The following is a 14221-nucleotide window of genomic DNA, read 5'->3' as shown; positions in this document are numbered from 1 at the left end:
ATCTCACTGAACTAAGGCGCACCAACGGCTCCCATTGGGTAGCGAGTGATTACGCTGGCACTGGAAAAATACAGGAGGCGCTGGCGAGGTTGATACTTCGAAGAAGGATACTGCTGCTTACTGATAACCCTATCGTAATGAATGAGTGTAGTCGTTCAGCAATAAAGTTAGGAAAACATTTGTGCAGTAATGCGCACGTTCTACAAAATAAAGTGGCTGAACACTTCCACAAAATTTATTATCGATTCACTCACGTCGACGCTGAAACTCTCGTTGGTTGTGTGTGTTCGTCCGTGCGTGTCCGTTTTTGTGACTGCGTTATCCGTACCTCCATACCTGAAGACTGTAAACAGGAAACACCGTAGGCATTTATAAATCAGGTGACGTACATAAGCATTTGAAATGGAGACCCATTTCTTTCATATCTGTACCATGCAAAATCATGGAACATATAGAGGGAGAGAGACAGAAGAAAGGGGAAGGGCAGGGAGGTTAACCAGATGGGAAGATCCGGTATCCTACCCTACTCTGGGTAGAGAGTGGAGGGGAAGGTAAAGTGACAGGAAAGTAGAGATAGAGAAAGAAAGGAGCACAGATACACAATCGCAGTCGGTCACTGTCACCGCATACTGTCACCGCACAGCACAGTAGCACTTGCCGCACTATAAACGTCTGTTCAGGGCTACAGCCGCTTGTCCAAGTCTGTTGCCCTTAAAAAATGCATCAGTGCCCTCGTCGCCCTCCGCTGCGATGGCTTGTGATGGCGGCATTCTAAAATAAGTTCCTCTGTTAGAGGTCTTTGTTCAAAGCGTGCTATATTGCGATTGCGAGCGATCGTCTCTGTAAATTGTAGCGAGGACAGTCACAGAGAAGGTGATGAAGAGTCTCCTCACTACCACAGTGATCACACGAGGCGTCGTCGGCCCATACGATTCGGAAAACAAAAGCCTTGGTCAAAGCCACTCCTAGCCATAAGCGGCAAAGCAGGGTATAGCTTCGCGATGGCAGAGTCCAGCTGGGATGTGAAGGCATAGAAAAGAGTCTAGGTGGTGCAGCCGGTTGCTTTGAAAAGTTCCTCTGTTCCACATGGAGAACGTGGTATCATGGGTGAGCATTCGAAGATTTCTAGCGGCATCTGTCCTTGATAACGGCATCGACTCCTCTTCGTCGCCTTGAAAGGCCGACCGAGCAGTGTTATGAGCCTGTTCGTTCCCTATGACGCCACAGTGACTTGGAAGCCACTGAAATGTCACGTGGTGTCCTTTCTCAGTCAAGGTATGGATCAGTTCTCTAATATCGAATACCAGTTGTGCGTGTGGTTCGACGCCGCTAGGGCTGACAGCTAAGACTGCAGTGCTGCCTTCGAGTAACTGAATATTGACCACCTTCGAGGTTGTTCTTGGCTGACGAGACGAAGTGCAGCGCGAAGAGCTGCAAGTTCCGCAGCCGTCGATGTAGTTCGGTGACACGTCTTGAAAGTGATGGTGATAGCTTTCGCTGGGAAGACCACGGCTCCAGAGGAACACTGGAGAGTTGCTGATCCATCAGTATAAAAAGACACATGACTGTGCGGCACACGCAGCACAGTCACAGCGTAAGCTGGTGGAGCGGCTAAAGAGTAGCTCCAATTTGGGCACCACGCGCAACAGGGTCTTCGCGGCAGTCTGTTCTCCTCGTTTTGACGAGAACGATCCGAACTGTCCGCCCGGCGTCGACGGCGAGCCGCGGCTTGTAATTCTCTCTCCATAGCAGTCTGCTCAGCCCAATCAAGCCTTACAACTACAACTTACATGTCGGGCGCGCCGCGTTTGGAGGCACCTTAACTAGATGGCGCCACCATACTGGCGGAGGCTCGGCAGCTGGGGAGTGCGTTGATTGCACGCCTCGTCTGAATCGCATATCGTCGTCTGAGCCTGCGGATGCTGCGTTTGCAGGCATCTTACCTAGATGGCGCCACCATACTGGCGGAGGCTCGAGTCGTTTCACCCTGCGTTTGCCTTAGGGTATTTACCGCGGCCCGATAGCAAGCTCTTGCGTGGCTCAGTGTTAGAGTATCGGGCTCCCACGTGGTGGGCGCGGGTTCGATCCGTACGATAATCAGGCACTTTTTTCGCGTTTCCGGCGATAGCGATTACGCGGCCGCCGGCGGCGGCATCATCGCGCCCAGAAACGGCTATTTGAAACGGCTATAACAGCTTACGCTGTAATATTTACGTGGTCAGCGTACCTCTCGTGCAAAAGGGGCAGAGTTCTTTAAGAGCAGGTGATGAGAGCTCAGATTTTTTCCTGATTTCTGGTACGGGGAGGTGCACTGCAGGTCGAGCCGAACACCATGGAGGAATCGATGGGTTAGTTGCGGGGGTGAAGGCTGGTGGAAGGTGGGTGTAATAATCCAAAACCTTAACACAAAATGATACCAGCGGCCTTTATGACGGAAGCGTTGCAAGATGATGGGAACGGGCTTGGGCTTAATGCCTAATGTGCACTCTCAGCACTTCCACCGCAATGTGTGTTTGTATTGGTTGGTCCCGGGTGATAGCAATAGTCGCCACTGTTGATGTGTATTTTGGTAAACCCAGACAAACCTTAAGAGCCCGAGCTTGAATAGCCTGCAGAGCACGGAGATTTGTCTGGCAAGTATTGGTCAGTATGCGCAAACTGTATCTCAAGAAGCCCAGAAAAAGAGTCCTGTACAATTCCAACATTGCATGCACTGACATTCCCCAAGTCTTCACGCCCAGAAACCTGAAAAGCTAGGAGACTGCTTTCAAGTGATGTTTCAAGTAGGTCACGCACCGGCTCCATGAGAGATCTCTATCAATGATTATGCCAACAAATCTGTGTCTTCTAATAAGAAATTATCTGGCCATTTATAGAGATGGCGTAGGGTGTCGTTGCTTTGCGAGTGAATGCCATCAGTGCACATTTGTCTGACGAGATTTCAAGACCTTGGTTGCGGAAGTATACAGCTATCAGAGTAGCAGCTTTTCGAAGCCTTACACGTATGTGAGGACGCGTCACACCTGAAGTCCATATACATATGTCATCTGCGTACATTGATATCTTGATCGCTGCTGGCAGATGTTCAACGAGACCAATGAGTGTGAGATTGAATAAGGTGGGGCTTAGCACTCCGCCTTGAGGAACACCTAGGTAGGTGTAATGTTGTGTGGTTTGACTATCGCCGGTACACACGAAGAACGATCTCATAAATACGTAATGAGAAATCCATTGGAAAACACGACCCCCTAGGCCAACCTTCTCAAGAGCATCGGGGATGAGATACGTGAGATACGTTATCGTATGCCCCCTTGACATCTAAAAAACAAAGCTGCAGATAATCTTTTATGGGATAACAGGGCCTCGACTTTTGATACTGGACATACTTAGCGAGATAACAACACTGTCTATTGATGAGATATCTCGGCGGAAATCAGCCATGCAATTTGGGAACATGTTGTAGTGTTCCAGGTACCACTCCAAGCGAGCACGGATCATGTAGCAATGGAACATATGATTTCGACATATCTAATGGACGTCCTCGAAACAAACAATATATTCGCACCATCTCAGCATGGTTTCTGTCTAAACGTTTTAGATGCGAAGCATTTCTTGGCGAATATTTGCCACTTTGAGAGTATCTATCTATCTATATATATATATATATATCTGTCTGTCTGTTTGTCTGTCTATCTACCTATCTAGCCGCCTACATCGTAGTGCTCTCATGGTCGTTTCGTTGACTTGGTATCTACTGAAACTGGCATAGTATGACAAAAGTGTATGACGAATATAAATGATAGGTCTTGGCATCAACGCCATGACGTGTGTGTCATGTAGGTCATGAAATAGCCGCCTACGACTTGTTTCTCTCATGGTCGTCTGGTATGCACCAAAATTGGCATAGTATGACAAGAGTGTATGACGAACATAAATGAGAGATCATGACATGCGTGTCATGTAGGTCATAAAACAGCCGCCCGCGTCGTGGTTCTCTCATTGTCTCTCCCCGCACAGTGCTGTTCTCCTACATTTCGTCCAATTACAAAACATAGAGAGGCAGCTGCATTCCATCGTTTATGTTTCTAGCACGTAGCGAATTGTAGATAATTATCGTATTTCTTGTAAATGGAATCAATTTGTGCCCACAGAGTAAACAGGGTCCTGTCGACCCTGCATTCCGAAATCTCTGTATGTGATAGTCCCTCTCCTTTCAGTGCTACATTTTCGTATGTTCCGTCTGACGCTTATAAGGTAAAGTGCAGATTTAGAATGTTGCCCCAATTGCGCTCAAAAACACCGCAATATGAAACCTTACGAGTCAACATTGTCGAGCCCTTCTCAAGGACCTTTCCTTTTCGCGCAGAGCGCATGCATAGCTACAAACTATGGCATACATAAGCGGCTGCCTTCACGAAGAAGAACAAAAATATTTACAATGTCACAAAATCTGCAAACAGAACACGTACTCGCACTGCGTGGGCTTCTCATGTTTTATATGGGCTCCATTCTCGGTCGCGTGTTTCCACTTCTACCTTGTTGAGTCTCTTTGTGGCATTCTAAAAAGGGACACCTCGTTGGTCGGCATTCATCATTCTGCCGTCGAGCTAGGAGCGCGACCATTGTGCAGCCGTATGCCGTTCGCGCTGTGGTCGCTCTAGCAGTGGATGATAAATATGGTGCCTGCTTCCCGCATGACCGGCTTTCATGCCATACTGAACTCTTTCTTTCTTTGTTTTTGAACAGCGGTAAAATTGTGGGACATATATTCTAACCACTCCTCGATAGAAACACCTCCTGTGGAATCGCTGCATAGAATTTTTCTCTTATTTGCTTTCTTGCTATGTTATCTTCTTTCTGCCATTCCGTCTCTTCTTTTGTTCACCATTTCTATTATTCTTATTTTTCTGCTTTTCTTTCTTCCTTTCAGGTCTTTAGTCCTTAGTTGCTGTTTCTTTTCTTTTCCTTTGTTCTTGATTTCTATGACCTTATTTCTATTTCTTTCTTGCTCTTACTATTTATCTGTTTAATTCCCTTTGTTCTTTGTTTCCTTCCACACCTTTCCTTCCCCACCTTATATAAAAAGAGTTGATGTTGCAATGAATCCAAACTTGCTGCAAGGCATTTTCTCTTGACGCCAGACAGGCTCATGCAACACAGGATTCAGACCAGCTGCCTTTATCGAAGTGTAAAACTAAATGTGAAAAGAAGATGAATGCCTGCCAGTGCTTTCTATTTTATGAGTTCGCTATACCAAGCCCTTCTCTGCTTTATTTTCGCGAAACACATCTCAAAACATTTCAGTGCATTTCTGAAACGTAAGCAAGAACGTTATCTCGTCCTTACAATACGTTCTAAGTTTTTTTTTTCTTTGAGACTTCAGCTGCAGCAAGCTAGCGGCAAATATTTTGTCGGGTTTCACGCTTCCTGAACTTAGCGCGAACGTAAGGACTGAACTAACGGTTAAGAACTTCCGACCATTCAACGGAAGTGCGGTAACTCAGGAAATGTTAGCAGCCTGTCATTATTTTCCGGCATTGTAAGAACAGCACTTCACGTGGATTAGCTTTTTATGGTCTGTTTTTACAGCCTTTCCACATGCATAACGTAATGTTACATTTCTTTTAGTATGGGCAAATGAGTTCTCCGGAATGCCCCAAGGTGAAGAAAGGTTCGAGAAAGAAAAAAATTCTTATCCACCCGAATGTAGAACAAAGCTACAAAGAAAGCCCATACGGGTTCCTCAGTTTAGGTTTCTCCTTTCGATTTTTGTACATTTTTGTATATGTCTCGGCGACGCCAACCGTAAGACCACCTTGCGTAAGCTTTGTGTGTAAATTGTCTTCATCTTTTTTCTGTTGACGCGATGTTCATGGTTTGGATAAACCTAAACCACGTTATACTTTATGTTGTATTATGTGTTTCTTTTTCGAGGAGGACGTTTTTCTGCGCTCGAAATAACTCAGTCGTGGTCGTGGATAACGACGAGTAGAGGTCAGCACTTGAGTAAGCATCTCTCTTCAGACAAGGTTACTCAAGTGCTGACCTCAACTAACTGAGAGAAAAGTAAGCCGACTATCGACAACGCTTAGGTAATAAGCTGCAGCACGAGCATAATGAGCACGACAAGCGGTGTTTTCCTTTGGATGACCCCTCCTAGAGTACAAGAACGGGTGTTGATGCTACGATGGTGCCTCAGTCAATTGTTCAAGGGCCTCCCCTAACCGCAAAGACCATGGCCATCTTGAAGCAAAGGCTTGTGCAGTTTAATTCGTTTACGCTGCGGTGGCTTTAGCTGCTGCAGTGACATAATAATTATTTTGTGGCAGCTTGCAATGTGCGCTATTTCACTTCTTCACCGTACAGATTTTCGTGCAGCAAATGGCCCAGTCAGTGGAATTTCTAATTTGCTGGTTACGTCCTTTTACGGCCTCTTGCCTAATTTAATCTATACTGCGATGTTTTTCGGCTTTACCCACAATTATTAGCTCTGTATTCGGCAAAATTATAGTACGAAGTGTGGTCATACATTTCATTAATGGCAGGAGCAGAGTGCGACATTGTGGTAAAACGGGCCATCTCGCCAATTTTACCATAACTGGCCGACATTGACTTTCAGTAGATTATTATCATTGTCTTCCTGGGACATGACTGCACGCAAAAACATTTCCTTATATTTTGCACGGGAAAAGACCCTGCCACGAAGGAAACATTAGCTGAGAAAGGTGGAGTTAATCGAATAATCCGCGGACACCCGTTGGATACCAGACACAGGTTCGAACGCCCTACGCCGAAACATGCTGCCCTTCCAACATACAACAGACATGCGCTAATTAATGTGCGTATTGTTTCTGCCATGGTTATCAAAATGGCGTTCGTTAAGAGGTATTTTGATACTTGTATGGCTTTAAGAACGTAATAAGAGCCTACGAATACTAAGCTCTAACGGTCACGATATTTCGCAACGGATCGCTTTTCTGTTCGACTTTCACTCCTACAACCGGAGATTTAGTTGTCTTTACGCCATGCGGTATATGAACCAAACAAAAATAGTTCTTCAGTTAGTCAGCAACATAAAATACCGTAAAGAAAATAAAATCCTTCTAGTAAGCACTTTATAGGGACAATAATGGTCTACGACCGAGCGCTTTATAGCGTTCGGCGGCACTGCCTCTCACGACCGGCTATATGTCGCGAACAGCTGGAGGTCAAAACTGCGAGGACGAGGTCTGAGCGAAATAAAGCCTCATAATTCACGAACGAAAAATTGTTTCTCATCGTAGAAGCAATCTTCTCTAGGCTTCCTGCAGGCTTCTCTTCGACAGAAGGCGCTGACATGGCGGCATCAAGCCCGCCCGCCGAAGGCGCTAAACGGGTAACCATTTCTTACCTACTTGCCCCATTCATCGGAGGTACATCGCATTGTAAACTCTCGAGAACTTTCATCTCACCGCGCGAGTGAAATTCGGAAGTCATTTTGGTGGTCTTCAGGAGATGGGTTCTCGATATCGGGCATGCAAGACCTGCAGCTTTACACGCAGCCGTCTCGTTATGTCACTGGCTTGCAATGTATTGGAGTGGCTTCGGGCAGCTTACGCTCTTCTTCGTTCGTTGAAGCTCCCTCGTTGAAACAACTGAAACACTCATCCGCGCGTCAAAACGCTTAACTTTAACAGACGCAATAAGTTTAGACGAAATCGCCATCTCAGCGGCGGCTCCCTCGGTGTAAAGGACGCCAACCTTGAAGGCCATGTTATTGTGTACTGCAAGCGGCGAAAGCAATTGCAGGAATCGGACACAAGTCATCATCGCCATATTTTGGACACCACCGCCATATATGATAAACAAAAGTGAACGTGCTGCATAATACCGAGATCCGTCATTAACCGAAGCCTCAGCGTTACTGCAAAACGCTTAAATACGCAGATATTAAACGCATGGACTACTCTGACCCTTTCGTATATCGTTTTCTCACCCAAGCTAGCGTTCAAAGACGACTTATACGCTCACTCAAGTTCACAAATGCACGACTGAGCCAAAATGAAAGCTTTATTCATCGTTCTCGATTTCTAAACGCAGTCTCGGTAACCAACCACCTTACCTTTAGCGATCAACCCTAATCACGGAAGCGCTACTAGAACCTTAGATTATCTGTTCCGGTTTCTGATTTCTAAGGCGTCTAGCGTTTTTTTTTTCACGAAAACACGCCTCAGATTCGCCGTGAGAAAGCTCTCCATCAACAGCAATGTGCTCAAATGACCCAGTAAGGTGACACCGCTAGAGGGGGTGTCAGGCCGAGCAAGAAACGCTATGAACCGAGGAAGAAACGCTATGAGGGCACTAGTCACGCAGATTGGGCTTATTGTCAACTGCGTCTCACTTGCACTAGAGTCATACGTTACTTGCATTGCTTCTACAGCGCACACAAGCCACGACACATGCGGTCACCTACTTTTGTTGAGAAATCAAATAGCCCTAATTTTTATGTTAGGTATCTAACCGGAAAAAACGCCGACTTCTGTTGTAGTCACTTTTTGAGAAGAATTGCTGAGCCAGTCAGTTTCTTTCACAATGCAGAAAAAAAAGAAGAAGCCACAATGCAAAACAGAGAGAAGCATAGACATAAAAAAAAGAGAGAGCAGTGTGGAGATTCCGGAGTGTGCGCACCACTTGGGGATTGCTGTTTGAAACGATGTTTAACTTCGGCCATTCTTTCTCTCTGTTTCTTTTTTTCTCTTCTTCTTTTTCTTCTTTCTTTTGCATAAGGATTGAGAAACGCTGGCTCGCTGGTTTCGTTTCCGTTGCAAGAAAATTTGCCTATCTGCACAAACTGCGCAGCCGCTCCTTTAAATGCTACGTGCACCAGACGCCGTTGGTATCGCGAGATTTTTCTTTTCACATTGACAATAATAGTAGCAAAATTTTCTTTATGGGTGCGTTTAAAAATAGCTTATGATATTCGACTTTCGTTTGCGGTGAGTCCTTGCGCAATATACATTGAAAACCTAGAGCTGGCTTGGATAAACATTTATTTCTGTTCTGCTCTTTATATTGTAGGCGTTTTCTTCTTATTCATCTTTTCGTTCACGAGGACTATGTGGTAAGCGGTCAAAAATGGTAAAGGTTGACTGCAGACAATTGCTATCTTGCCAAGCGCTGGTGTACTTTGTCATGGTAACGCTGTGCTCCTCTGAAGCATCGCAAAATGGTATGTTGGCGTTGTGGACTTCGTTTTTTTTTTTTTTACGTTCAGCGATGCGCAAATGGTTGTTTGAACTCGAGCGGGCAACACGTCTCAAGTGTGGGCGCGGATAGGCATCTGACAAGGGGTGTAGGGAAACGGGGGGGCTTGCTTCTCGGTCAATGCTGTTTTTCTCACCGAGTTTGGGAAATCGTTCCGTAATGTATTTTTGATGCACCTCAAACTTTTCCATCAACGCAGGTCGCGCCTCGCTGGTAGGGCTGGTTTTTTCGACATCTGATTATTTGATCATTGGTTCTCGAGGTCGTACACTAAGGGTTGTCGGTGGTGTACTCACTCGGAGAAAAATCATGATGTGGGCAGCGCTTCAAGGAACGATTTCTGTCCGAGCACGGTACTGAAGTCACCTATCGTGGGATGACGACGTGCTTTTGTGGTTTCTGAGAACCTTAATCTGGTGGGTACGAATGTAGGTTGGACTGCCACTTTATAACGACGTGTTTGTGGAGTCGTCACGTGTCGTATTTCTGTGCGAGGCGTGGGCACGAGGGACAGATTTATGTTCATACTTTATTATTTTATGTTGAGTCCGTATTTTCTGGATGTATCAATATTTGGATTGCATCGAGAGGAGCGTTCTTAGAAAACTTTGTTGCGATGCTTCACCATGCTTATGATGCAATGTTACGGCAATCTTATGTTAAAGTGTTGATATGCTGTGTTTCCTCACGTTTCAATAATTTAAGGAAGCTAGCAGGAGGAAAGCTAGCATGATCAGTAAAAAACGCACCAACCTACTTAAGTATTTTTTGTTCAAATCTACGTAATTCATTTCATTTTTTATTCACATTATCGATTCATTTGAAGCCAATCATAACTCACCGTACGTTAACGGAGCAGTAAACAAACATAACAGATGTACAACAACGATCACAGGGTCAGTATGTTTTTCGTGTTTTTACAGACAGATATAATGCCTCCGTATTGAACATCTATGTGGTACTGTCGCTGCAAACTAAGAGTGATTGCCTCGGTAAGTAGTCGGTTGTGCAATCATTATTACGCTGTCGCAACGAGTGTTCGTGATATTTAGCACTGCCTATTTATTTATGTCAACAGATTTCGTTTCACGACATAGCACGCTTAAACGGATATTTAAACTTTTTTGGAAATGGCAGAGAGGTGCATTCAATGTCGATCCCTCTAGTCTGCTGCTCCGCAGGGGTAGAAAGGGTAGGGCAAAAAAAGGTTTAGGGTTGAGAATAAAGACAGCTAGCCGGTTTCATTACGCAAAAAAAAAAAAAACAGATTGTATCAGTTTAGTGCGAGCTATTCATGTGAGCAGCCAAAACCCAGAACTACGTCTTCTTCGTTAATATTGCAATTTTAATGTATTGTATTGCATGCCGAAGTATTCAGGCTTGTTTAACAAAGATGTAATAAATTAAAGCAAATGAGGACACGGCTAAAAACAGTTGCAGGAAAGCATGGCTAGACGTACATTTCAATAACATCATCGTATGCCGACTTTATGTCCAGTGCAAGACGAAAAAAACTTCAAAGTGATACCTTACCATTTACTTCAGTCAGTTGACCCCATCTTATACGTGCAATATTCTGGAGTTCATTGCGCCATCTATTTTTCTGCCGTCCGCAACTGCTCTGGCCTTCCATCGGCAGCCATGCTGAAACTCAATTTTACACTTATTGTCAACGAGAATATTGATTACCCCAGTGTGCCCTCTAATTCACACCACCGTCTTCCATTCACAGTTACGCCCATCATTTTTCGTTTCATCGCTCGTTACGTGGTCTTCAGCTTCTCTAGCTTCTTTGTTATCCTCCAAGTTCCAGCCCCGTGTGTTAGTATCGATAAATTCAATGATTTCGCACTTACTTTTTTCAAAGATACCGGCAAGCTGCTGGTCATAACTTGGTAATGCCTGCCACATGCGCTTCACCCAATGTTTACTCTTCTGTAATTTCATTGCAGTGATACAGGTCCCCGTCACTAATTGGCCTAGATAGACATATTCTTTCACATATTCTTGGAGGTTCACTGCCAATCGCAAATTTTGGTTTTCTTGCTATGCTAGGAAGCATTATCTCAGTCTTCAGGATTTTATTCTTCAATGTTACTCTTACAATTTCTCGGCTAAGCTCCTCTATCATCGGTTGCAAGTCCTCTCCAGCGTTTCATGAACACGACAAAGTTATATTCATAACACAGACTTTTGAGATGTTGCGCATTGACTTTCACGTCTAATCCTTAGCAGTCTATCACTTTCAATGCTATGTAATGCACGCTGTGCATAACATTAGAGAGGTGGTGTCTCCTTGCCGGGCCCTTTTGTTATTAGGTATTTTTCAAATTTTTCATGGAAATAATAAGGTAGCTATGGAATATTTCTAGATATTTGCTAAGATATTCACGTACACATCATGTTGTCCTTCACTACCCAATGCCTCTTTAATTTACAGTATCTCTACAAATAATAGAATGCAGTTTTCTAATGTATGAGAGCTATATCAAAATGTTTCTAATATTACGCAGATTCATTGTTACCCTATTCATCAAACGAACGTGGTGCCCTGTTCCATATCCAATTTTAAATGGTACTATAAAATCGAGCGTTGCCCGGGTCCTATTGGAAATTACCGTGAGAAATATAGGACTAAACCTAACTAATGGGCACATATTTCTTTAATCCTTTACCATATCGCTTCTCATGGGTTAATATGATGTTGGTATTTTTACCAAGTGTGCTGTAGAGTTAAAACAACGCGGCATTGCGATTATAGGGTCCTAAGCCATTCGAGTACAATATACCCTCTACCTATTAACAAAATGTCTGCAACTCTATCTTCTCCTGCAGCTTTTCCCCCGGACGTATCTTCCAAAGTGATATAGTGATGCGGTAGGTGATGTAGTCATCGCATTTTACCATGACTACGTCTAGATTGACCTGTTTCCTTCTAATTTTGCTCTGGATATGTTCAAACTATTGGCAATCCTAAATCTCACTAACCTGTGATCAATACCCTTTACTCTACCTCTATATATAACACTTCTATGGCTTGTGCTATACTGGCGCCGCCACAGAATAGGAAATGTATTTACTTTCTTGGTTCCTCGTTAGAGCTTTTCCAGGCCCACTTCCTGTTGTCGCGTTTCTGCAAGAACGTATTCATTATTCGGAGTTTATTCCTTTCCATCAGCTCTACCAGCATATATTCTCTGCTGTTCCTAAAGTCGATGCCGGACTTGTCAGTTGTCTGTCGTTCAGCCTGCATTTTTTACCCACTGCCGCATTGAAGTCGCGCATGACAACAGCATGCTGACTTTTCACCTTTTTCAATCATAATTCAGTGTTCTCAGAACTATTTGCACTTCGTCATTATGATTGGTCGTTAGGTTGTAAGTTTTTAATACTCTATTCATGCCTCCTATTTAGGTTTATTACGATGACTGCTGCAATTTAATAATGCTGTAGAGTCCACCAAGGTTGCCATCGGGAGGTTACGACTTACAATACCTACCCTTATTCTCTCTTACCTGGAACACCTATGTAGCAGAGGACCTGGCCATTATTTATCCCAGTAAATACTCATCACTTCTCCGCGAAACCAGTACTTTGTGCATCTTTGTTAATCATTTATGGTAATCTGAATTTTTTTTTCATTTTTTTTCATGTATAGGTGTGGGCTTCTACATTGGCGACCCGTGCAACCAGACATGCAGCCGCGTTCTGTACCACGTGTTCTGCAACGTCACCTCCCGACGCTGCGAGTGCAGGCCGGAGTATCCTGTCAACATCGACAACAGACAGTGTGTCAAAGGTAAGCTTAACGCTGGCTAACACTGAATCCCACTGGATGCACTCTTTCACGGACGCAGTTACACTGGAGAAGTCGCGGTGTATAAGGGTTACACAACAGAAGATGCTATTCGTTCTAAAATAAACAGGAATTTGTTTATTTAGTACTTCCTTCGGCCTTACGGACATTAGAGCTGTGGATCCATATATTATAACACTAATTATCCCCCAACCTGAACACACAAAACGTGGTAAAACTTATCGCTCGACCCTATTCACACAATTGCCAGCAGGAAAACATTGCCGCTAAGTGTAAGTTAGCGAAGAGTTCTAAATTACTTGAATGCCCGCAAAAGACACGGCTTTGTTGTGAGGCGTATCAGTAAACTGCTGTTTGCAGAGATGAGATTGCGAGTGACGCCAGCGCTTTTACAGCAAACAGCACACGGATAGATATATCTGCCAGTTAGGTGAGGTGCGGCTACACGGAGATGTTTGACGCAGAAGGCGAAAATGATCATCGTCACCACGTCACGACGAAGAAGAAACATAAAAATAAAACACATTGAAGCGAACTAAGAGCCCATCCTTTATCTGTGTCTCGCAATGGCTTTGTGTCGTCTTCTTAAACCATCATTGTCGTTATTATCCTCGAAAGAATTCGCCGCGACTGCCACCGAACCGTAGAAGATCCTTTCTCAATAGGTATGCTCTACCCAACTGGGCCAGGGTACAGCGTACTAGAATTCTAGTACACTGTAGCCAGGGTGCCATCTCGTGAACGCAGCCACGGAAAGCAGCATTGACTCACTGTGCAGCTGCTCCAGACCACGTCCCAATGACGTGATCGTTAAACCTTAAACCATACCACCCTAAACCAGCGGTGGTGCTATTGAAGTAAATTGGGGAAGAAGTAGTGTAGCCTCGGAATAAAAATTGCAGTGAAGCGTTTCTTCGAGAAGCACCGCCTGTAAAATCTCGGGACAGAATCCCTCTCTATCAGTGTAACCATCAACGCGTCATTGTTTAATAAAGCTTCAGCTGTAAAATCACTTCGGGGAGCGCGCTCATGCCCACCCCGCCTTCCGGCTCCCCGTCGCTTGAAAAGGAGATACGAACTCAACGCCAAGAAAATACATTCTAAAAAAAGTTTACACCGTTTGGGTCGTATCTTGTCCCCAAACGATAATAGTCATCTGTC

At 44.5% G+C, this 14221-nt stretch overlaps 1 protein-coding gene across 1 annotated transcript in view; it reads left to right on the top strand.

Moving 5' to 3' along the window:
• Positions 1-14221, top strand: part of LOC119456633 (uncharacterized) — a 418815-nt gene that overhangs the window by 303921 nt on the left and 100673 nt on the right. Inside the window, exon 3 of the mRNA XM_049668994.1 lies at positions 12902-13042. Within this exon, the coding sequence (XP_049524951.1) occupies positions 12902-13042 (141 nt within the window). The remainder of the gene's footprint in view (positions 1-12901; positions 13043-14221) is intronic.

The sequence above is a fragment of the Dermacentor silvarum genome, chromosome 6, assembly GCF_013339745.2.
Source record: "Dermacentor silvarum isolate Dsil-2018 chromosome 6, BIME_Dsil_1.4, whole genome shotgun sequence".
Classification (NCBI taxonomy): domain Eukaryota; kingdom Metazoa; phylum Arthropoda; class Arachnida; order Ixodida; family Ixodidae; genus Dermacentor; species Dermacentor silvarum.
The sequence above is the reverse complement of the archived record's forward strand: the minus strand, read 5'-3'. Positions and strand labels throughout refer to the sequence as shown.